This window comes from Engraulis encrasicolus, chromosome 11 (assembly GCF_034702125.1).
Source record: "Engraulis encrasicolus isolate BLACKSEA-1 chromosome 11, IST_EnEncr_1.0, whole genome shotgun sequence".
Lineage (NCBI taxonomy): Eukaryota > Metazoa > Chordata > Actinopteri > Clupeiformes > Engraulidae > Engraulis > Engraulis encrasicolus.
The window spans coordinates 30,894,720-30,920,536 of NC_085867.1; the positions used below are offsets into that span (position 1 = coordinate 30,894,720).

At 43.1% G+C, this 25,817-nt stretch overlaps 1 protein-coding gene across 1 annotated transcript in view; it reads left to right on the forward strand.

The window, feature by feature from the left end:
• ankrd55 (ankyrin repeat domain 55) overlaps nucleotides 1-25,817 on the forward strand; it is a 26,098-nt gene extending 281 nt beyond the window's left edge. Inside the window, exons 2-13 of the mRNA XM_063209701.1 lie at nucleotides 205-217; nucleotides 1,701-1,786; nucleotides 2,775-2,894; nucleotides 6,445-6,575; nucleotides 6,970-7,079; nucleotides 10,828-10,888; nucleotides 13,056-13,184; nucleotides 16,111-16,295; nucleotides 18,389-18,556; nucleotides 21,441-22,168; nucleotides 24,085-24,186; nucleotides 25,029-25,817. Coding sequence (XP_063065771.1) covers nucleotides 205-217; nucleotides 1,701-1,786; nucleotides 2,775-2,894; nucleotides 6,445-6,575; nucleotides 6,970-7,079; nucleotides 10,828-10,888; nucleotides 13,056-13,184; nucleotides 16,111-16,295; nucleotides 18,389-18,556; nucleotides 21,441-22,168; nucleotides 24,085-24,186; nucleotides 25,029-25,333 — 2,138 coding nt within the window. The 3' untranslated portion in view covers nucleotides 25,334-25,817. The remainder of the gene's footprint in view (nucleotides 1-204; nucleotides 218-1,700; nucleotides 1,787-2,774; nucleotides 2,895-6,444; nucleotides 6,576-6,969; nucleotides 7,080-10,827; nucleotides 10,889-13,055; nucleotides 13,185-16,110; nucleotides 16,296-18,388; nucleotides 18,557-21,440; nucleotides 22,169-24,084; nucleotides 24,187-25,028) is intronic.

Below are 25,817 nucleotides of genomic sequence, written 5' to 3' on the forward strand. Positions count from 1 at the left end.
GTGTGTGTGTGTGTGTGTGTGTGTGTGTGTGTGTGTGTGTGTGTGTGTGTGTGTGTGTGTGTGTGTGTGTGTGTGTGTGTGTGTGTGTGTGTGTGTGTGTGTGTGTGTGTGTGTGTGTGTTAGAGAGAGAGGGAGAGAGAGAGAGGGAGAGAGAGAGAGAGAGAGATGTGTGTGTGCGTGTCTCAATGTTTGTCTGTTGAGTAGGAGGTAGCAGGAGGTAGGAGGGTGGTACTATAGCTGCCTTTGTTGCCATGGTGATCTGAGGCTCTCCCCATCACACTTGGCTTGAGAATTTTCCATCACCTGGCGACAGAGCAGAGGGCCACATTACCGGCCGGCTGTATTACCCTGACTATCACCAGACCATGTGTGTACCACAAGTGACATATAGCGTGGAAACCACTGTTTCTTTTTTTCATAAGGGAGGTCAAACTACTTTAAAATGATACATCGTTTAAAATGCTAAATTCAAAATGATAAAGCTGGAGGGAAAGCTGGTTTTGCACCAGGTGTCGACATGGTGGATCTGTAAACAAACTACAGTAGCATCTTGAGAGGGCTGGATTGGTAATCTGACATTTTACCGGTGGGCCAACAGCCCTCAGAAGACAATGTGGTTGGTTTGTTGTTTTTGTTTTTTTAGAAACCGACCCACAAGATGGAGTGTCCCATTGGTCCATAGACAATGGACTGATCATAATGTTGTAGAAAAACTGGAGTGTGAGGGCGGTGCTAGTCTACCGGTATATGGCAAAAAAAATGTGTGGACCACTTTTTGGTTCCAGCTCAGCCCAGGACCTTATTACATCGTAGGTATTGCAGAGGGGGCCCTCGCAGATGACTTTGTCCCAGGCCCAGCTAAGGCTGACAGCAGCATGATACAGTAGGGGTATAGAGTAGCCTGTGTTTGACTGAATTACCTAGTGTCCACCTCACCTGAGTTTGCTGGGGATGCATAGCCTACAGAGTACAATTCAAGTTCAAGTTCAAGTTCAAGTTCAAGCTTATTATAGCCAAATCAACAGTAGACATACAGTTGTAAGGAATGTCTTTTGGTAGACAAGAAAACAAGAGGAACCATAAATAAACAGGGAATTACGCATACAAGTAAACATCGAAAAGTGCAATAAGACATAATACAGTACATAGTGCAAGGTAGGCAAGAGGTAGAAGGCCAGGCATTGCAATGGCTGTAAAAAGCTAGTGGATTTTCAAGTTCAAGTAGCGGATGGCTTGTGGGTAGGTGCTGTCCCTAAAAACGTGACCTCATCATAAATTATAAAAGGAATAATGCCCCCCAATGGCATCTAAGCCCCCTCTTTGTATTCTTATGAACGACCTCTAGGGCCCTGAGGTGTGCCAGCATACCCCTAGTGGAACGTGTACCCCTGGTTGGGAAGCACAGATGTACAGTATGCCTGACATTCACTCATTCAAACACACAAGGCACCAGCCGCAAAGAGACATTTTTTGGGGGGTTCAGCATCTTACCCAAGATGCACAAAGACCCTTTGATGGGGAGAAACAGAGCACGACTCGAGCTTACACCCTTCCAGTTGCAGAACAGCAGCCGCTATCAACCCAATGCACAGTTCTTTTTAACAATTGAAGGACTTTTACTTTCTCGACCGCCCCTGCTCCCACAGTGCACCCCTGTGAGGGGTTCCTCTGCTCTGTCTTGTCTTGTCTCTGCTCTGCAGATCCTCTAATCTGCGGATGCTGAGGAACGCGTTCCGAGAAAAGAGAAACACCAAAATGCTTGTGGTCAGCCGCTTCAGCACGAACTGTAGGCTCTTCCTCCTTTACTCGCAGATGGAAGGGAAGGCGTAAATGAACGCCTTAGGGTTCAGGGCCGCTGACACAACTTTGGCCGGGCCAGGGACAAAGTCACGTGAAAGGGCCCCCTCCCCAACATATTATACGATCCCATTCCGCCTCCACCGACTTTACCCGGGCCTGGGACAACTGATCTCTCTGTCCCCCCTGTCGTCTTCCCTATTCTAGGCGATACACATACTGTACAGAGAGGCTTCGGGTGTGAGTGTGTGTGTGTGTGTGTGTGTGTGTGTGTGTGTGTGTGTGTGTGTGTGTGTGTGTGTGTGAGTGTGTGTGTGTGTGTGTGTGTGTGTGTGTGTGTGTGTGTGTGGGTGTCGGTATCGGGGGGGGTGGTGGGGGTTGGCTGTTATAAAGTAGCGGACTGATACAAAGATGCCAAGTGTGGTGTGTATGGTTTTCTCAGAGGCCCATACAGGCCAACATTATTACTGTAATTTACGGCTGGAATAAAGGCCTGGAATGGTATCCATTCTTAAAGAATGTTCCAGAATGTTCTGGCATGTTCCGTCAAGCAGCAGGCTAGAGACAACTATGAGGCAGTATTATGAGGGGCTAGAAACTGTTACAAGGAAGTGAAACCATGTGGAGTTTTTTGTTAGACTTTTTTTTAGATGACCACAGATTGACAAACAGCTGCTAATAAATCATTCACAGAAACCTCTCAAGGCTGAAAATTTGGTTTGTATCTGTACGTAGTTATGATCTGTATAATTTCCATAATGTAGAAGTTTAAAAATGTAAAATGAAACTGAACTGCATGAAAAACATGCAATATCATCGTTGACGAGTTCTGAAAGAAAGAAAAATGGAAACGAAGCGAAAATCAAGATTGACTTCAAATGAACAATGAAAGAAAAGGACAAGGAATGACTTTGCTTTGCATTTGTTTGACTATAATATTATATATATAACACTGTGTTTTCCTCACATTACTCCAGATTCTACGGATGAAGTCGATCTCAATGTGGTGTTCCAAGCAGCAGCCAGTGGGGACGTGAACACGCTGACAGCAACCATACGAGAAGATCCCTCAATTCTGGAGTGCTGTGACGGGGAAGGTAGGCCTATGTACAGTAATCCTACTGTTTGTGTCTAACTAGTCTCCTGTCCACCGTATAATCGGGCTGCCACCTCTGTCTGACAAAGACCTGGACATTTCAGACTCAATCAACCTTTTTGCTTTTACGCGATGGTATCCTTCATTCAGTGTCCAGGAAAGTAAATTCTTTTCCGTGACAGACCAAGACAATCAGGAAAAACAGGGACAGGTGACAACTACACTTATAATCCACAGTTACAAGGCGACACCAGAGATAGTACAGTCCCAGGAAAAAGTTTGTACACCCTTTGAAATTTCTTACATTTCTGTCAAAATTGATCATAAAACATGGTCTGATCTTCCCGGAAATCTCAAGAAGGAACAATCAGAGTCTGCTTGAACTAATTCCACCCAAACATTTACATATTATCATATTTGTATTGGCCATAAGGCCATACGATTCACAGGAGAGGAAGGCATAAGTAAGTACACCATTGCAAATTGGTTTTAACCCTCAGTTTAGTGGCAATATCATCAACCAGACTTGCCCTGTAGTTGCAGATCAGATTAACAAAACAATCTGGATGTGTCTTGTCTCCCTCTTTTTTAGAGAACTGCGTCTCGTCACCAAGGTTTCTGGAATGTCTGGAGTGCATAGCTTTCTTGACTTTGTCAAATAATCTCAATTGTTTTTTGTCAGGGCTATTCCAGAATGTGTATTTCATTTTTATGAAGCCATTCTTAATTCGATTTGGTTCTGAAGTATGGATTGTTGTCACATTTCAGCACTTATCCTCTTGTGTGCTTCAACTGTGTGACAGAATTCCTCACGTTTTTCCTGTAAAATATCACGATAAACTTGAGTTCATTGTTCCACTGATAATAGCAAACTGACAAGGGCCTGAGGCACCAAGGCATATAACGATGCATATAACAATGCTCCCACCACCATACTCAAAAGTGGAGATGTAGCCATGAATAGCTAAAAATGGAGTTCATTCTGCCAATCTAAAATTAATGGGGTTTCTGTTCAAAAAAATATTGCTGCACCTTTGAGGTTTGCGAAAAAGCATTCATATGCTTCATAGAATTACTGCTAAATATTCTGTAGACCAACGTTGAAACCAAAGTTGAATTGTTCAGGGGAACACACAATGTCATGTTTGGATGACAACTGGAGAACCACACCTTCACCAAAACATCATCTCCACTTTTGAGTATGGTGGCTGGAGCATCATTATATGCGGCTACCTTGGTGCCTCAGGCCCTTGTCAGTTTGCTATTATCAGTGGAACAATGAACTCAGAAGTTTATTGAGATATTTTACAGAAAAAATGTGAGGTATTCTTTCACACAGTTGAAGCACACAAGAGGATGGGTGCTGAAATGGGACAACAACCCATATTTTAGAGGCAATTGACTCATATTGCTTCATAACAATGAAATAGTCATTCTGGAACAGCCCAGTCAAAGCTCTGACAAAAAAACATTTGAGATGATATGGCATTAAGTCAAGAAAGCTGTTCACTCCAGACATCCCAGAAACCTTGCTGAAGAAGGGCAGTTTTCTAAAGAAGAGGGAGACAAGATGCATCCAGATTGTTTTGTGAATCTGATCTGCAACTACAGGAAACATCTGGTTGAGGTTATTGCGACTAACTTAGGGTTAAAACCTATTGAATGCAAGGGTGTACTTACTTATGCCTTGCTGTCCTGTGAATGTTTACATCTTATGGCCAATCGAAATATGAAATCTTGTAAATGTTGAATTGAATTAGTTGAAGCAGACTCTGGTTGTTCTTTCTTGTGATTCCAGGGAAGAACAGACCATGTTTTATGACCAATTTTGACAGAAACGTAAGAAATTTCAAAGGGTGTACAAACTTTTTCCTGGGACTGTATATAGAGATATGCCAATGTAAAAGGTTGCTATGGGCACCTAACATGACCAGGTTCCGGTCTGCCTAAAGGGGCGTGTCATAATACTCCTAGCATTGAATAGAACAGTCCTTAGGTCTGCCTAGGTCTGCCTAAAGGGGGATTTCCCCCCCTCCACCTTGCAATAATAGAACCCGGAAACAATGGGCCAATGGAACCTCTCTCTCTCTACTCTCTCTGGCGACACCATTACTATTTTGCATGTGGTTAAGTCATACCCTATTATTATGTCCAAATGTATTATACTATAACAGACGTTGAGATGGGCAGGGTTAATGGGTGGGTACGCAGGTGTATGCAAACTCATGCAAAATATTTTCAAGCTAATTAATTCCATACCATGAACTACAGGGGTCTATGTATTGGGCAGTCATATGTTTGATGGTTAAGTAGTTGATCTTTGGATCAAAAATCCTATGACTGACATTGTGACATGCAGCAGCGCTCAAGTGCACACAACAAAACTGCATTTATGCCATCACCATACAAGGGGGCAGCCCGACAGGTGTACTGAAAGGAGCAATGTGGTGGGACAGTCCCATGCTCAGGGTCAGGGCCATTGAAACCTTTGACCAGGCCCAGAACAGTCATCTGAAAAGGCCTCTCCACCCAATACATACAATCACTACTCTAAATTAACACCAGCCAACCAGCCAAATGCTGGTGAAATTTTAGTTTGGCTGGTAGAAAATACCAACTTACTAGCCACTTTGACCCATTAGTGAGTGCGTGTTTGGCTAGTAAGAGTTACATCTACTAGCCATTTTGGCTGCTGGTGAAAAAAGTTCATTTACGGCCTTGATACAATGTAATACAGTATAAACCCAAATCTGGGCCTCCTCTATCCCTGGGCCTGGGACAACTGACCCCTTTGTCCTATCCTGCCAGACACTGTAGCCGCGTGCCCATGACTGCCCATAGGGTCTCAGGATGTGTGGAAGCAAGCAACTAATGCTCTGACATCCATGGCTGAATTGCCCTTGAACAAGGTATCTAACCCTAGAGGGGGAAATCCTGTAAGTCTCTCTACAGTCAGATAAGTAACCTAAAGTGTTGAAGATATTATGATATGACATGCACGTCATACACCCATAAAATAGGCCTACACCAAGCTCGTATTGAGAGACCAAAAAACAGACAAGGCCAGACAGGGATAAGGAGTATTATCACATCAACACAAAACAATGGGGTGCTGCAGTTAGTCATTTCATTTCCTGCTACCAGTCTACAGGGAATTCAAATGAAACCACCAGAGTTGCTAAAGTGTGAAGCTTGCTCTCCGGCTGCTGCTGCTTCGCACATTAACTAACAAAAAGGGGAACTAATTTTTCTCCCCAACACCCATGCAACTCACAACAGAGAGATTCATGCAAATGTAGTGGTTTATAACAGCACAGAGCCCAAGGCTTAAGAAGACACCTTTACACAGTTACTGTATGTGGTTCAAACTGTTGATAAAAACAAAATTATATTTACATTATATACTATACAGTATTATCTAAGCATTATTCTTGAATTCTGATTCTACTTTTGATTCTGATTCTTGATTCTGATTTAGATTTACTGTAGATCCTGATTCTGATTTAGATTCTGATTCTATGATTCTAAATGCCCCGCCCCCTTCCTCCCAGGCTCCACCCCCCTGATGCACGCTGTTTCTGGGCGGCAGGTGGACACGGTGAAGCTCCTGCTGAAAATGGGGGCCTCCATCAACACTCAGGACGCCTGCGGCAGGACCTCCCTCTCCCTGGCCACATACCTGGTGAGAGACAGGCAAGGGGATATAGCCGGTCTGGGGACCTGGCCTGCATGCACAAACTTTGTCATTTCTATTGTCACGAGTCATTGTTTGCCATCACCATCAATTTCAAGTAATCCATGGACACTCAGGACTCTCATGCCCACCTACTTGGTGAGAGCCAAGGGTACAGGCTGGCTGGGGTGCTCGCTCCATACAAACCTCATCCCACAACTCATAATCTGGTTCTCTGTTCTCTACATAGGGCTGTCTTGAGGGTTGTGTATATTAGCCACAGCAGTCTCTGTTCTCTACAGGGTTGGCTTGGGGACTGTGTATCACCCATACTGTTTCTCTTCATATGTTGGGCTGACTTGATGGCTGTTTATTAACCTAACTGATTCTCTGTTCCCCATAGGGCTGGCTTGAGGGCTGTGTTTGCCTGCTGCGGAATGGAGCCAAGCAGAACATTCCAGACAAAAATGGACGTCTGCCACTTCATGCAGCGACGGCAGAGATTGACTTCAGGTACGGAGGCATTACTACTATCACAGAGGGGGACAAAGGGGTCAGTTCTCTCGAGCCCAGAATTGGAACCACATTACATTATACTTATTAAGACAGGGGCTTTTCAGGTGACTTTGTCCCGGGCCTGGCCAAAGCTGTCAGCGGCCCCCCTGACTTGACTTGATCTATTAGCGCCTTTGCACAGAGCCACTGTTATAACATTTCTGTCATCACAATTGTAATAACAGTCTTAAAGGACAAGTGCACGACTTCAAACATTTAGCTCATTTTCTGAATTGTCTACAATGAAGTAGAATGGTACTCAACAGTTTTTTTTCTGCTGTCTTCATTATTTGGCTAATTTTGGATTTTGGCTCAACTGGCTTTAGAATGGCCTTCTATGGGCATGTCCATATCTGTTCTTCAAACCAGACTAAATGTTTGTTTTCAAGAATGTGCCACTCACCAAGTCATAACTGGTGTCCATTAGCGACATGATTTCTGCTATGTTTAATTTAGCATTTTGTAATTTTTTTCATTCACGAAATGACAAATAAAAATGATGAAAGCCATATTTCGCCTTCAAACTTGTTTGCGAACAGCGAACATGCCTACCACTTATTGAGATGCATACTTTCAAAAACAAATGTTTATGGTGATTTTAAGAACAGATTTAGACATAGCCATAGACAGCCATTCTATAGTTGACACACAATCCAAATTAGCCAAATAACGGAGACAGCCACAAAGATTACAAAAAATTGTAATACTCTACTTCATTGCACACTACTCAGAAAAAGGGCTAAATGTTCAAAATAGTGCACTTGTCCCTTAAGGCTCTTGTGCACTTGTCCTTTCAGCAACTGAGTGAACAGGCCTGCAGGTGGGCACAAAGAGCCTACAGATATCACAATAATTAGCCTACAATAAGTGCACTCTAATCAAACAGAAACATCATTTGGTGGAGATTGTGGTTTAAGCAATCTGCTGTGTCAGCTTTGTATCAGCAGCCGTGGCCACAGATCTGCTAATGAACGCGCACAGGTCCCTTCGCTTTAAACCACAAGAGAGCAGCTATTACTGCCCCTATGGAACTCTCCGTCGTCAGGGACGCGATGGTGGTCCCCATGGTGACAAAAGACCTTTGAGCCATTAGCAAGCATTGAGCAGCACCAGCTGTTGTGTCTATGTATCTCTCTCTCTCTCTCTCTCTCTCTCTCTCTCTCTCTCTCTCTCTACTTCTCTCTATCTTGAGCTCACATTCAACTCTCAAGCCTTTATTCTTTTTATTTCTCACTCTGTCTCTTTCTTTCTCACACCCTCCTCCTTCCACACATACAAACACAATCTCTCTCTCGACTCGACAATCAATTTCACTCCCTCTCTCTTTATTTTGCCCAACTGTGCGATAACAAATGAGTCAGAAGTTGGCATTTGTGTAAATGCACTCAACTTGTGGAGTGAATGTCAATAAACACAGTGTTCTGTCAAGACAGTGAACATGTCAGCAAATACACAGTCCAAGTAAAGGGAGGTTAATATCCAACCACTTGATACAATAAATGCGACCTGTATCTAGGCCTATAATATGATAGGCTTCAGACATTTTTGCATTTTAATATGTAAACTCATGTAGAGTCATATAGAATATCTGAATAGAGAAAAGACAAAAAGAGAAAATGTGTCTTGCAAACCGTGCCCGTCACAGATATATTTGGTTTCATTAGCTACAGTATTACCTATGGTCAAAATTTGGTGCAAACATTTCAGTATGCCACAAATGTTATCACACTTTAAGAAGGAATATGTCATTTTTCTTACACATGAATTGTTTTAAGATGGCTTTAACACATAATGTGATATAACATGGGGTATTATTCAGTTAAAATATCTGATTTTAAAGGTGCACCGTGTAATCTTTTAGTTAATTTCCAGAATCCATGCTGCCCATTCACAAATGTTACCTTTTAAACAAATACTTACCACCACCATCAAATTCTAAGTATTAAATATGACTGAGAAAATTGCATTTTTCATACATGAAAAGGGGGATCTTTTCTTCTCCTATTTCCAGAAATAGACACTTTTAGCTGCAAAACTTACTGTACTTTGGTCATAAATATTGGTTTAAATTATTATTCAGAAAATATTTATGAAAAAACAAATTTAGCAATAGGTAGCACAGTTTCAATGAGCTGCATGCAATACCTACTCTGGCCACCCTGCGCCACCATCTTACACGGTGCACCTTTAAATGTATTTCAAATTTAAAATGTAGCCAAATATACTAACATTTACTCATTACACCAGGAATGTGGCTTGAATATGACCCAAAAACAGTTTTTATTTCATTAATTCGTTATTAGACTATTATTACCCTTTGCTTACACACATGGGCGACACAACATATGTTGTTCCTGAGCACACACACGTGTTGAAATTCACCACTTATTTGTGCCATTTCTGACACAGTATTTCTTAAGAGTGCATTTTAACAAAACCTGAGACAGAAGTGAAACCAGACGTGCCAAAATGGCAGATCTGCATAAACAGACAGGGAATATTGCTTTGATGGCTAAGTGTCATTGTGCAAACTCTGTCTAAGCTGCCAGGGCGAGTCATACATATGGCAAGTCACAGTAAGTTCCAAGGAAGACCTGTTGTTGACACATTGACCTGGGTCGACACATTAGCCTGGGTCGACACATTGGCTGTTTCTCTAAATTAAGTGTGCACTACCCTCTGGAGTGTTTCAGCCTTGAAGTTATACAGTCGCAAGTTGCAACGAAACTATGAGAATGTTGATGCTAATTCATGTAGCCTACACAAATTGCTCATAGTCAAAACCTCTGAAAAGTAACACGTAATGAGCACAAACAATGGCCAGTTTGTGTTGAGTTATTGCTATTTACATCTCAGGGGAAAAAAACAACATACCATACATAGTATGCTTACAGTAAACATGGCTTTCCCACATCTGTAGTGAAAAGCCTGGGACAAGTGTGGAAACGTATCAGATTCTGGGCATTTTTGAACGGCAAGGATGCAGCATGTGCAACATTTCTACGAATCAAGGATGTGGGACTTCTAGTTTTTTTTCTCTCACTCGAGATATTGTCATATTTTATTTAATCATTCTGCCCGATTTAGTTTGAATTGATGTTTGATGTTTGTTTGACAAATAGTTTTTACAATGTATTATTGTTCACATGTATCTTGCTGCTGTACTCCTCACACTAAGAACAGTCTTCTGGGGGGCTTCTCCAAAAACCCATTAAACTGATAATTGTTTCTGTATGTGTCTTTTACATGGCGACATCATAATGCTTTATGAATGTATTGTAATAATATTATAGTTGTGCTTTCAGTTTTACTAATGTGTTTCAATACTGGCTTCAGACTGACACACATAGGGGGCCTACAGTGTAGTGCACTCACTCACCAACACATACTGCACATTATGACATTACATTACATTACATTACAATACATTACATTTGGCAGACGCTTTTTAACCAAAGCGACATGGGAGTACATGAGAGTACACACACACTCTGATCACAAAGGTACACACCCACATACACACACGCACACGTGCGCGCGCACACACACACACACACACACACACACACACACACACACGCACACACACACACACACACACCAAAGAAACAGAGCAGTTGGAGGTGAGGGATAGAAGGAAATTCATCATAGGCCTTATATTACTCATCCCTGGTTGTGTATCTTCAATCTCCCTCTTCCTTTGCAGACTCATGGCCGTGCTGCTGCAGCAGTCAACACTGTGTGAGATCAACCATCAAGACAACGAGGTACAGGATGTAGCCTACACAGCAGGTGCCCTCCTGTAGGGCAGGGTTTCCCAAAGTGGGGTGCGTGCACCCCTGGGGGTGCGCGGCCTGCCATAAGGGGGTGCATGAGCTGAATAGATCAATGGCTGATATGTGTGTTTTATACAGAATTCATGAACATTATGTAGTTTTCAATTATTTGGTGAATTGTAATTGTATGCTTTAAGGGTCCATCTGAAGTGTAATTTATAACTCCTAGACTTGTAATAATGACAGAAATAACGTCAGGGCTATTGGAAATGAGGATTGCCCAAAAAGTGCGGCTGTGCAACATTCGCTTAGGGGTTGCGCAAACGACATTGAAATGTAAAAGGGGGTGCGCAGGGGGAAAAGTTTGGGAACCGCTGCTGTAGGCCATAGACAGTGGCATGCACAGGCATTTTGGGGGGCAGGGGCAGGGACATCACAAGACCTATTCTACAGGGGCACATGCCTGGGTATTGATTTGCTGTGCCCCAGTATGAGTTTCACAAAAAAACCTTGCTATCTTGGAATTTAGCTCAATTTTAGCATACAGAGTAATCCATAGAATATGCACATGCTCTACTTGCAATAATATAATTAATTTACGAGCTATTTAAAATGAATAACTGCAAAAAAAAATGTTGGTTGGTGGATGACGTTATTTGCAAGTCTGGTGGTGCGGGAGCAGAGGCTTTGCAAGTGATGTTGTGTTGGTGGTCCAGGAGAGGTCGTCGCTTATGGGCACCTCAAGGAAATTTGTGCTGCTCACTCTCTCCACAGCATCACCGTCGATGATCAGTGGTGGCAGTTGGTTGTGGCCTCTCTGAAACTTGACAACAATCTCCTTGGTCTTGCTGACATTCAGCAGGAGGTTGTTGTCTTTGCACGCCTATATGGGCATAGACATACATACACTTAAACCATACATACACTTTATCTTTACATCTTTACAAGGGTGGTGCCATTACTGTTTGGCTAGCATGTTGCTAGTGTTAGTTTTTTTCGGAAGCTATTTTTTGTAGCGTAAGCTGTTTCTGCGAAACTCTCAAACTAATACAGCAACCTCACCTTAACTCAGCAAAACCAAGCAGGTACATTGCATAACCCAAAACGGTTGGCTTATCTCTGAAAAAAAGGAACTGTTCTTGTAACGAATTGTTAACACACCCATCACATTAGCAGCTAGACACAGACATCAAAAATTAAAAGCACACTTGGTTTCTGTATCTGTGCAAAGAGTTCCGCCAAAGCAGGAAATCACAGGAAAAGAAGTAGGAGCATGAAAAACATTGGTAACACTTTACTTGACACACCGGTGTCATACGGATGACATGACAGTGTCATAACAGTGTCGAAACGTAGTCATGGACGTTTCATAGACATGACTGACATTCCGTTTTGGTAAAGACAACCATAACAATGCCAACTTTTCATGACTTCATATACTGTTTATGACATTGACATAATGTTTAGGACTCATCCATGACTGTGTCATGACACTGTTTTGACATTATTATGACATTGTCATATAATGCGTATGACGCCGGCGTCAAGTAAGTGCAACCAAAACGTTGAACTCTGAACTCTAAGCTCTGAACATCATGTAAATCTGGTGTTGGCTATCTATGAATGCTCTCCCTTCACCAGAGGTATCAAAAGTAAAAGTAAATTCATGGTGTAAATACAACACTCATGATATGATATTACCTACTGTAGCTGTTACACCATTTACTCCATTGCACCTAATGAGATAGATAGACTGTGTTGTTACTGAAAAACACTTAAAAGCAAACAAGGACACAACACAAACTTGATCCAACCACAGCTGATGGTATGGTAAGCCAAGTACACAGGCCTACAGGTTACTCAGAGAAGTTGCCTCTGTTGTATTTTTGTTTCTGTTAACATTTCAATAAAGACGCTTTTGCACACCTCTGTAGTTGGGCAGGTGTGTAGGATGTTATCCCAGCGGGGTTGTCAGTCAAGTGCAAAGAAATCCCGCACACTGTCCATTCCACCAACAAACTTTAATACAACGTTTTACGGTCGGATGACCGAAACATTGTATTAAAGTTTGTTGGTGGAATGGACAGTGTGCGGGTTTTCTTTGCACGTTTCTGTTAGCATCCCTGTTCCCCTGTGATTGTCTTGTGTGTTGCATTAGGGCATGACGGCGCTCCACTGGGCCTCCTTCCACAACCGGCCAGAGCACGTGCAGGCCCTGCTGCAGAAGGGAGCCGACCCCACTCTGGTGGACAAGGACTTCAAAACAGCCCTACACTGGGCAGTGCAGGTACACACGCACACGCACACGCACACACACACACACACACACACACACACACACACACACACACACACACACACACACACACACACACACACACACACACACACACACACACAGAGACAGACAGACAGACAGACAGACAGACAGACAGACAGACAGACAGACACAGACAGACAGACAGACAGACAGACAGACAGACAGACAGACAGACAGACAGACAGCCACACACACACACACACACACACACACACACACACACACACACACACACACACACACACAGGACTTCAAAACCGCCATCCACTGGGATGTGCAGATATGTATTGTGCACACAGAGACACACTCGCACAGACACACACATAGTACATATACTGTATGTGCGCAAACACACATGAGCCGGGGGACAAATGGTTTAGTTGAGGGAGGTGGGGAATTGGGCTGTCATTATTACATTGTATGTGTTGAGTGGTGGGGCTTTCAGATTACTTTGTTTTCCGGAGCTGGCTAAAGCTGTCAGCAGGCCTGAGCAGAGTGCTTGTGCAAGGTAATGGTCTTTGTATTTCTCTCTAACTCTGGGGCAGTCGATAGCTTGCAGCTACGGCGTTGTGTCAATATGGGCTGCTTTGTCGAGATGAGCAACCAATAGTGTTTAAACATAGCCTAAGCCTGAACCCTATTCCAAACTTTAGCCCCTTAGTAGGGGTGTCAATCACAGTCTCCATGACAATACGATTCAATTTTAACTACTTAAGGCAGCAATCGATTCGAATGACTTTTCGACTTCAATTATGTTATGGAGCTAGGGCATCGGGCAGGGGCCAGCGATTCGATCGTTTGATTCAATCGTCGGCCGTTGGATCGGGCTGGGGGGGGGTCAAGCACTGGTGTCACTTTTACCTCTTATTGCATTTTACTTGAAAACCTGCTGCTACTAAGTATTGTACCCCAAACACAATTTCGTTGCCTTTTTGACAATGACAATAAATTCTTGAATCTTGAATCTACATCGATACATATCAATTACTACCCCTTAGAGGTGTGATTGTAGTCCATTGTGATGGCTTGGTAGTTGTGCTTGATGGCTAGTTCATATCGACATGGCAACAGCACTGAGCTGGTGGCCAAAGGGTCACAGAATGGATTCCCGACACAGATAAGTGGGTGGGTGTTGAGCATAGAGGTCAAAGTAAAAGTGAAAGTTAAAAAAGGAAACACACTTTCCCTCCTACAAAAGTAACTTCTTTGAGTAACCAGTAGTCCTGACCATTAGAGCTGACTCTGCACTGGTTGGGTCAAATTTGTGGTGGGTTCTCGTTAGATTACACAGGGCTACACTAGTCCACCAGACATCTAGTTTACTAGGCTGCCTACTGTATGCTACACAATGTTGAGAGTGAAAATGTCTATCGGGGGCGGGGGTGTCCCTCTCAACATTCAAAACTCTCAAACCCTCTCAAAATGCAACATTTGTTTGATGGAGGCGTGAGTGAGTCGCAAACCTGACTTCTACCTCAGTGTTAATTTGAGAAGTCCCTCGTATGAGTCATATGAAAATTCTCATGTGAGGAAAGACCTACAGGGTTGGGTTATGAGGAACTGTACATATCCCGATATTCTATTGCTACGTTTTTTTCCCACACACATATTGACAAATGGGGAAGCTGTTTTGCACTGATGGTGTGGGAATATTGAACACTGTTGAATTGGCCCTGCCGTGGCCATCCGGTAGGGCACTCGCCTGCCATGCGGCTGACCCGGGTTCGATTCCCGGCCCGGGTCCTTTGCAGACCCCTCCCCCCATCTCTCTCACACTCATTTCCTGTCCTGCTCTTCACTATCCTGTCGTAATAAAGTTGAACCCCCCCCCAAAAAAGGCCAAATAGTTATTATAAGCCATTCTGTCACTTTTCAGTTTGTTGGCTTTGTTGGCTACAAGCTATGTTCCTTCCATAGAGCAGAATATATTTTTTATCAGAGAGCACTGCTGAGAGCTGGGAGCTGTTTGATATGGGATGTTGTGACTAAATGCTGAGTAGGCTGGAAAGTTGTCAATTTGTGTGAAACGAGACACAACTACTGAAAGTACACTTGTCAGACAGACATTGGTTGTGGGGAATGCTGTATGTCTGCACTGCCTTGAAAAAGGCACTTACGTTTCTACGTGGTGTGGGCCTTGTTTTAAATATGTCCATGTAGGACTTGTCCTAAATAAAAAGACATTCTAATTTGGAATACCTTAGTCAGATCATTGTTTTCTCATTTTAGAAGCTGTATGTTAGCTGTATGTTTCTCATGATTTGTATCCAGGGCTCTAAACTAACTTTTTTAACACCAGTCAAAATGGCTAGTAGATGTTAACCTTACGTATAAGCCAAACACACACTCACAAATGGGTCAAAGGGTAAGTTGGTCTTTTCTACCAGCCAAACTGAACTTTCACCAGCATTTGGTTGGTTGGCTGGTGTTAATTCAGAGCCCTGTTTTTATCAGCAGAAAAAGATGTCTCTTTCACAACCCAACACACCTCTTCAAAACAGGATGCGAGTGTCAACATCGAGGGGGTTTACTGAGTAAAATGTGAAGTCTTTCTAGAGCTTTGGGGGTGTTGCAATAACATGGGGCATGCCATATGGGCGAGTATCTGATGAGGACCCAGGTTCAAACCCTACCCTACCCCATTTCTCTACACTGCCATATCACAATAGAGGCAGAAATACCCCCAAAAACTATATTCCTTTAACCCCTTGAGACGCGGCTGTATACATTTGTTGTGACCAAGTTGTGGTGCATTACTAAAGGCCCTGTGTTGTGTCATAGTATTGTAGTACTATGGTAGTTACATTTCAATAACTTTTACAGCATGCCACTGGAGGTATACAGCGTGCATTAAAGTATTTCAAAATATATGTCTCCGTCTTGTCTGTTTCAGAGCGGCAGCAGGTTCATGTGTTCTCTGATCCTGGACCACCATCTCGGCCCGTCTGTCATCAACTACGACGACGAGAACGGGAAGACGTGCGTGCACATCGCCGCGGCAGCCGGCTTCAGCGACATCATCTACGAGCTCGCACGTGTCTCCGAGACCAACCTGCAAGCCCTGGATGTGGACGAACGGTAGGCTACGCTCACATCACATGCTGTGTCTGCAGGGAAGCAGAGAAGAGGGGACAAAGGGGTCAGTTGTCCTGGGCCCAGGGAGAAGGGGAAGCAGAATCATGTCCCCATTACACTACGTATGTATTGAGTGGAGGAGCCTTTCAGATGACTTTGTCACGGGTCCTGTGTGTTTGCACAGACTATTGCAGGAAGTAGCAAAAGATTAGAGCAATCTTGGCATAGAGTATAAGATAAGGTTGTGCTTGTGACATATAAATTATCACTCACAAGTAGGGTTGGGTCGAAAGCATAGCCTTACATTTGTTACTTGATGGAAGTAGTTGTAGAATTAGTGGTAATAGTATTAGTAGTAATAGTAGTAGTAGTAGTAGGAGTAGGAGAAGGAGTATTTGTAATAATAGTCAGGGCCAATGACAGCTTTGGTCGGGTGGGAGTGGGACAAATTCATCTTAGAGGGCCCCCTGTCAATACATGCAATGTTATGAGGGCCCAATTCTGGGGCCCCTCTCTCACTAAATCAAGATATTTTTTTTGAAAAGTAAACAAACACCTGCCCCCATTACAATGACTAGGATCTCGGAAAAGGCAGAAGAAAGAGAAAAAAAACTCAGGTACTGACAAGTCCAGGGTAGTGTGAGCATTACAACTGTATGTTGAAATTGGCTGAAGTTATCCTTTAAGTTATGACATTTTTTTCTTTTTCTTTCAAATTTCACCACATTGAGATTTTAACCCATACAAAAACAACTCTCACACAGTCAATAACTGTGAAGATGCATTTTCTTTTTTTGCATTATGTAAAAGAGGACTATTGTTGTTGGGCACATTTTTGCATGAGGTTAGCGTGTCTGCATTGTGCATGGCACTTCTTGCAAACCTTCCTGTGTTACAGGCTGTCCGAGAGACTCGGGTATATTTAACCGAAAAGGTGCCGAGAGCATGCCTGCAGTGCACATTTGCACATACTGTGGTGAATGTGTGAAACCAAACAAACCTGTCGTATTCATGTTCTCTGTCTATCTCATGCTCTGAAAGGAATTGAGTACAAGATGATAGTTTCACGTGCACAAAAAGAATATTCTCCAAGCTAATGAGAAAACTGCTAGTAACCATGCATTTATGACTTGTGTATATGTGAAAGCCGTGAAAGCCCAACTGGGAAACTCCAACGCCGATTGTCAGTGTGATACAGCACTCCACAGCACACAAGTGTTCACTGCACAATGCACACAACGAAATTGCATTTATGCTTCACCCGTGCAAGGGGAATTATGTGGGAATTATTATTTGTGTATATGCAAATTATGGCTCAATGTACCAATCCAAAATGGAAATGTAGTCTTGCTATTTTCAAAAGACAATACATTTTCTTGTTAAGAGTTGTTGCCAAGCAATCTACCTTATCCCACCCATTTCATTATTAGTATTCCATACTCTCACAGAAGTTCTGGAGCATCGCTGTGCCCATGTGGCTAGTATTCTGCAACATTGCAGTGCGCCTGTAACTAATGGATAATAAGGTTGAGAGGCCTTAACCCCTTAGAGCAGCGCCTATGTTATAACCTTACTGTCCCCAACATTGTAATGGCTATGTCTTAATATGTTACTTAAGGCTCTCTGTACTGTCATAGTAATGTTGTGATGTAGTTGAGTATTTTCAGCAAATAGTGAATAGGCGCGCCGACGACCCCATCTGCAGTAAGAGGCATTGCACTATACAGTATGACATTGATTGAAGCCACCCATACCCCCTCAAGATCCATCCCTCACACCAGAATCACCAGGCAGTGACAGAGCCTTCTGTGGTGCTGCTCCAATCCTTTGGAATAAATAACCCATTCACATTGAAAATGCCGCTCAGCCATCTTTGAACATCACTTTAAAACCCATCTCTTTTTGGAGGCCTTTGGCTTTCAGCGTCTACAAGCACACACCTACATTCTTAACCCCACACACCTACACTGATATCATATCAAGCGACTTTGGGTGTTTTGAAAGTATTAATTACGAAAGTATTATTATTATTTTTGCTATTATTATTTCTATTATTATTATATTACTATTATTATTATTATATGTGTGTCCTCCAGAACACCACTGCACTGGGCAGCCGCGGCAGGCAAGGAGGAGTGCGTGCAGGCGCTGCTGCAGCTGGGGGTGGAGCCTGAGCCCAGAGATATCAACGAGAACACGCCCCTCACCTACGCCATGTACTGCGGACACACCGCCTGCATCCAGCTGCTCTCAAATGAGAACCGGTGGGTAGAGTATACTGTATATTTACAAGAAGTTAATGAGGAGGGCGGGGCGGGGACAGAGTATGACTTCATGGGCACCAGGACAAGACAACAAGAAAGTCCCACCCCCTCTGGCAAAGACATTAGAGTGCCTTCATTGATAGAAAGTTTGAAAAAAGAAAAAAATACCAGTAGTTTAAAGTGCAATTTTAACACAATAAGAAAACACAAATATAGACCAATAACGAAATGTTTTTTTGTAGTATGGCGTTGGCTCTTATACCCCTGCAGTACTCCATCCCAGGGGAGGGGTACAGGGACGGATTAAGACGGCCTGGGGCCTGTAGGCTGCAGGTTGCTGTAGGGCCCCTGAAAGGCAAATTTCGCGACAAATTTACTAAGACAGTGTCTGTAATTTTTCACGTTTGGCCAATCAGGGCCTCCCTGGCAGGTGGGGGCCCCTAGGCTGCAGCCATATCTAGCCTGTGGGGCCCCTGGCAGGTGGGGGCCCCTAGGCTGCAGCCATATCTAGCCTGTGGGGGCCCCTGGCAGGTGGGGGCCCCTAGGCTGCAGCCATATCTAGCCTGTGCAATAATGCGGCCCTGGAGGGGTGTCATAATAGCAAGAGGGTGTCACTGTTGGACAGCCCCATACATGCAGCATTCCCTGTATACGCTGACACACATACATGTGTAATGCTGCACAGTTTCTATTTCTGTAAATGTATATTTTTCATAACCCTCGCCACTTTATTTCTACTTTCTGTTTTGACATCCGTGTGTCTCTGTCCCTGTCAAGCTTTTCACCTCCTTTTTTTGCAATGGCCTTGTCGGTCTGTCTGTCTCTCTGTGTATTTTATCTGTTTGTCTGTGTGTTTCTTTTTGTGTCTGCCCGCAATATTTTGCAAAATACACAAAACTTCACATACATCAGGAATAAGCAAGGGGGGCAAGTTACCATGCCTGATTGCTCTTGGTTTATCTGTTTTCGTTTTCTGTGTTCACAAATGGTAGGTAGGGCACTTTGTTTTTGTGAGGCAGTGCTGCCGTTTGCATTGTCAAGCCCTACACCACAAGGCAAGGAGGGAGGATTCTTTTCTCTTCATGATTCATCCCCCATGAGAGAATATGAAAGCTTTGTTATTTAATTGTGCTTTCTCACCTCCTCACCCCCTGGGATTAAACTCTGTCTCTCGGGCCAGTAAGCGTTTATTCTTATTCAAAAACGGTTTCGCTTCCCTATACGGCACAGCCAAACAGACCACTACCGCAGCACAGTTGCTATTATAAACAGATGTTCCTGTTTTTTTATGTCATGTTGGCAAAAAAGCTAATATTATATGTTCACATAGAGTGATATTCACATGGCAGCATTTAATGCATTACCACGTGGGACCCTGTTATAAGTTTGTTGTTAGCAATGGCAATGACCAAGTTGTAATGTATTACTAAGGACTCTGTGTAGTGTTGTATGGTAGTAGTGTGATGCTTTACTTTACTTTACTTTACTTTACTTTACTTTACTTTATTTGTTCAGGACATTGCACATTAATGAACATATACATACATGTACATATATGTAAACATGCCAGATTGTAGCCCAAGGGCTAATTTCCATCTGGTGTCCAATAGGCAGGCTAGATGTTTACAAGCAATAGACTTTAAGATAAAACAGACTGTTAGTAACAAAAGAAATAAAACCTACAACAGAAGCAAAAGGCATGCATGTAAATAAAAGGAAAAGAGAAAAGAAAAAGGTCCCAAAAAATAGGGCCATGTGTTATGTGAGTGCGTGTGTGCGTGTGTGCGTGTACGCTGTGTAGAGGCTCAGACCATCAGTGTGAACATGTTTGTTGGGCTCGAAGCCACTTTTTATACTCCATCTTAAAGGTGGCTAAAGAGGGACATTCCCTTATATGCAGAGGAATAGAGTTCCATAATATGCCGCCTTTAGTAGATAATGCATTTTGACTGAAAGAGGTTTTCCTGAAAGAAAAATAACGTGGTAATAACGTTTTCTTTCAATGAATAGTCAAGCGTTCCCCTGGTGGAACGGTGTGCTCTCATTTCATGTTCATGTTCATATTGTTCATGATAATAACAATAGGTCTATTTGCAGATGTAATTCCTGTGATGTGCATCTAACATGCCACACATGACTCAATACCATACAGAAAAGGCACCATGCTAATTTGCAAATAATTATAATTAAAGGATAACTTCTGCCAATCTCAATATGCTGTTGTATTGTTCATGCTACCCTTGACTTGTCAGTACCCGGTGATGCTGCATTTTTCGACTCAGCCCTTTCCGAGATCTGAGCTATTTTAATGGGGGCAGACTTTGTTTACATTGAGAACATTCTTAACATAGGCCTACATATTATCCCAAAAGCTATCGCTGTTTGCTAGTTGTCTGTTGATGTTGCGTAACCTTTTGGATGTTATTGGGAATAAATCAAGATGTTTTCTTCAAATGTAAACAAACGCCTGCCCAAATTACAGGATTTCGGAAAAGGCTGAAGGAAAACAAAAATTCAGGTACTGACAAGTCCAGGGTAGAGTGAGAGTTACTGAGTGTCGAAATTGGCAGAACTTATCCTTTAAAGAATGGAGAAGCATAGTATAGTATAAAAATATAGCAGAACACTTACAGTGGTTCCCCTTTCCTACGTAATAATTCACCAGTTCAATTATTTGAGAATGAGAATGGAGGCATGAGGTTATACTGTAGGGAAAAGCAGACAGACAGACGGATCCCTTGATTGATCGATTTATTGATTGATTGATTGATTGATTGATTGATTGATTGATTAATTGATTGATTGCAAGCAAAATACCATATGCCATAACACTGACATGATGACGATTTACTAACCATCACATCCATTTACTCTTCTTCAACAGGTTAGACGCGATGCGGCAGCCGCACTCTCACACCAACGACCTCTCCGGCAAGAAGGAGGGCAAGTTCCGCATGCTCAACAGCATCTTTTCCTGCAAGAAGAAGAAAGAGCTCCACGCGGCACTGCAGAAGGCTCCCAGCCACGACCGACGGCCGTCCGAGGAGACCTCGGAGGTGGACGACATCATCACCATGTTCGACTGCCTGTCGTCAGACCCGTCGTCGTCGGGGAAAGACCCGACGGAGAGACGAGATGATGGTGGCCCCCCGGTGGCCTTAAGGAAGCGCTCCTGCGAGCCGCTGAAGCCGAACCTCCAGGAGGACCAAGGAGGCGGCAAAGAGCCCACCACCAACAAGGGACTCCCTCCCATCCGCACGCAGAGCCTGCCCCCCATCACTCTGGGAAACTCACTGTTGGCCAACGTGCAGTTCATGGTGCAGAGGAACTCTGGCGGCCAGGTGATCAGCCACTTGGCCCACCGCTCGCAGAAGAGCAAGAGCGAGCACGACCTGTTTGACAGCAGAGCCAAGAACCAGAGGCCAGGGCCGGTGCCGGTGGGGACGGGTCAGACATGGAAGGCGGCGGAGTCCAGTCAGGTGCTGACCCATAAGGCCTGGGTGTCGGCCCCCCAGGACAGGCTGCTGGACCGGCCGCAGCAAGACACCACCACGAGCCCTTTGGATGTGCTCTGTTCAAAACAAACCCCCTACATGCAGAAAAATGAGCAAGGTAATTGTGCTGAGATATAATTCAATAGTCAGGGTGTCGACACAATCACGTCTGCTATGTGGAACCTGTGCAAGCTGAAAGTCCCCCCCCGTTAAAATGGCCCAAGCCATTTTTAAATGGTTGTGAACCACCGATCCATATGATGCCAGATTGCAAAAACCTGTCGGGCAAAAATATTCTGCTGCTAGGGTTTGTCAATACTCAGTATAGAAATATTCAAACTTTCTTGGTGGGAACGACATAGAACCCTGTGGTTGCCTCTTCTGCTTTCACACACATTCTCTTTCCCTAAGTGTTCTGCAGACCTTGGTGAATCAATGAGTAATGTAGCAAACACAATCAGGGGAGGTGTTTGGTAGCTTGCACTAACATGTTACTTTCCTATAGCAATTTTTTTAATAAAACACCTACAGGTTCAGCAAGTTCAGATTGGTTGCAAGTTGTATGGTGGCCAAGCATTTACTGTCTGATCAAGGGTGGGATGTTTTCTGGACTCAGCTTTTCATACTGTAGGTACACGGACACCACTGTGCTACATTTGACACTTAAATAAATAAAATAACCTCACATTCATGGTACTCAAGATATCTTGCACTTTGTTCAGGCCTTTCATTCAGGTCACTGTGTCTGACAAGAGTTGAGAGCAGCAATTTAAGTCTGTTACTTTAGCCTCAGACCTTCATCAGCTTTTTTTTGTTCCAGACGCCCACAATAGCTCTGAGGACATACCCTGAAACCACATTTTTGTGGTTTGTTGTGTACTTTTTCTTGATGAAGTCCACATTTTCACTTCTCAGTTTTGGCTGAACACTATCAATATCACTAATAGTGCCAGAATGTGGGAGGACATTAGCAATAGTGAAAGTCCACATACAAGCTTTACAGAACATCAGCTCTAAGTAACTTTTGTGAGTTAATTGCTCACCTCAATTAGTCACGGGATTCTTGAATGGGTCATTATTCAATGAAGGCTCTCTTGATTGACTTTGCTGTCCACGGGCAGGAAATCACACTTTTCCTGGCAGGAACCTGTAGGGGTAGATCGATCAGCAGAGGTGTCAAGAGTAAAAGTAAATTCATGGTGCAAGTTCTACAACACTAGCACATGATATTGCATAGCTTTACACCATTTACTCCATTGTACCTAAGGAGATAGGTAGACGGTTGTTACTGAAAAACACTAAGGACCAACCACAAACTTGATCCAACCAGGGCAGAGTCAGCTGATGGAGTACACAGGCCAACAGGTTACTCAGATAGGTTGCCTCCATTAGAAGGAAACAGTGTCTCTTTTTTTACTTTTACTTTTACTTTGTACACATCTGTTGATCAGACAAGAACGGCTTGGGTGGTTTTTAGAGGATAAAATGTTGCCTCATAAGTTATTCATGATTATTCTCACTTTTATGCAGTATAGTAAGTGGACCAGCCTGTTGGCCTATCGTTATTAATGGCACATTGCACCAGTAAAGTGGGTGACGTATCAGAGTTAAAAAATGAGAAATTCTTGGTACGTGTGTAACCATTGCATATTTGACGGAGACAGCAAGTCTTTGTGATGTATCAAGAGCCACAGTATCCAAGGTAATGTCTGCATACCACCAAGAAGGATGAACCACATCCAACAGGATTAACTGTGGACGCAAGAGGAACTAAATTACACTAAAATGACAGGTGTCTCAGTTATTTTGTCCAACCCCTGTATACGTATTATGCAATTAAAATGTAACACTTATTGTATATGTTGTATAAAAGTAATACAAAAAAGTTGTTAATGAATGTAACAAGGATCTTCTATATGGGGTTTGTTGTCATATTTCACTTGCAATGTTTTGATCAAATGTATCAGCTTTGCAGTTTGGAGTTTCATCATTTTAACAACCAGTGCTTCTCTCTCTGCTGATTGCATTTGCCAGCTCCAAGCACACACCTGCTACCTCTCAACAGCCTGCGGATGCGGGAGTCCGGCCTCGCACGCAACAGCCTGGCGCCTATTCGGGACCACTGTACACACCGATGTAAGTACCGCAGTACAATATTGCATTAGCTGACACTAGGGGTGGGCGATATGGCAAAAATGTTGTATCACGATTTTTTAACATGAAATCACGATTTCGATATTTTATCACGATCTTCCATCCAAAAAAAATAAAAACAACAAAAAAAACTTTCATATACTTGCAATTTGTAATTTGCAGTCAATAAAATGTTAACACACTGATGATACTCTCATAAAGTGTACAATTGGAATACAATAATGTAAAGAATAAAGTGAAGACAACAACACAAGTGAGAAAACGTCACTCTGATACTGATAATAAACATCTTCAGTGCAAGACGATCTATACGATTTCTCCACTTTGGCAGATTCGAGACGATATTTTACTCAATATCGCGATTCACGATATAATATCGTCATATCGCCCACCCCTGGCTGACACTACTTATTTGTAAGCTTACCAGTTATACACTTCACTGAGGCATATACAGCATATGCTATTACATTCCTAAAGAAAGATGTGTGGAAAGAATAAAAGACAAATAATGCTAAACTAATAAAATATTGTGTAATCTAAATTTAGATTCTTCATTTTTTGCAATTATGTCACATAAGCTAAATAACTAAATACAGTAGCTTTGTGACTCTCAGCAGTATCTACTATAATGTACATCATTTCACTAGTGAAATGCTGTAATACTTAAAAATACTTAACTTCATTTGAACTGCATTACTATTGCACTACATAGAGCCTTTAGTCATGCATTATAACTTTTCACTACCTTTCTGATAACAGCAAATTTATAACAGGGGACATGTCTTAGGAAACAGAATAATGACAAAAAATGTTATTCTGCGCAGTTTCCCTTCCACCTGACCAGGTATCTCAGGGAGTAAAGAAGTCCAAGTCCCTGCCACTGGGCTCTCTGGGCCGGGGGTTGACCAGCCTCCCTCCCCCCAACACCTCCAAGCAGCAGCAGCAGCAGCATCAGCAGCAGCACAAAGGCGGCCTGCTCCAGAGCCAATCACTATGCTCCCTGCCACCCGCGGCCGTCGGGGAGCCAATGAGGATCATGCAAGTACTTCCTGCCATCCCGCCCCTGAGGAGACGCAGTCCCTCCCCCCCTCAGCCCCCGGTGACGCCCCACGCCGATGTCGAACAGTGACTGACCCACAGGCTGGCTGTACAGCTGCTGCTGATGCTGATGGGGCGTCGTGTCATCTCCTGTGCGTGCATATCAAACAAAGTCATGTGTGCCGGGAATGATCTCGTCTGTCTATCTATCAAGTCAAGACATGTCAGTACTGCTTGGCGTAAGATGTAAGATGTCTCGAAGGCTTGTTTAGATATTCCCGGTTCTCCTGTCGTGGAGGTGGAATGACTCGTGCGTTTTGTTTGGGGTTAGGAGTTCATCCAGACTTCTGTAAATGAAAGCCAGATTGTCTTAAGTGTTCTGCAAACGTAGAGACTAAGACGAAAAAATTACTGACTAAATTTGTGGAATGATTTAAGGTATTTAATACTGTTTCTTAAAGAGATACTGTCTTATTTTTGCATTTTTTTACTTGACAAAAACTTTATTTAAAGGCATGCACTGTGATTAACTATGTCTGTCAATGTATGTACAGCATTTGAGTGGCATCTTGAAG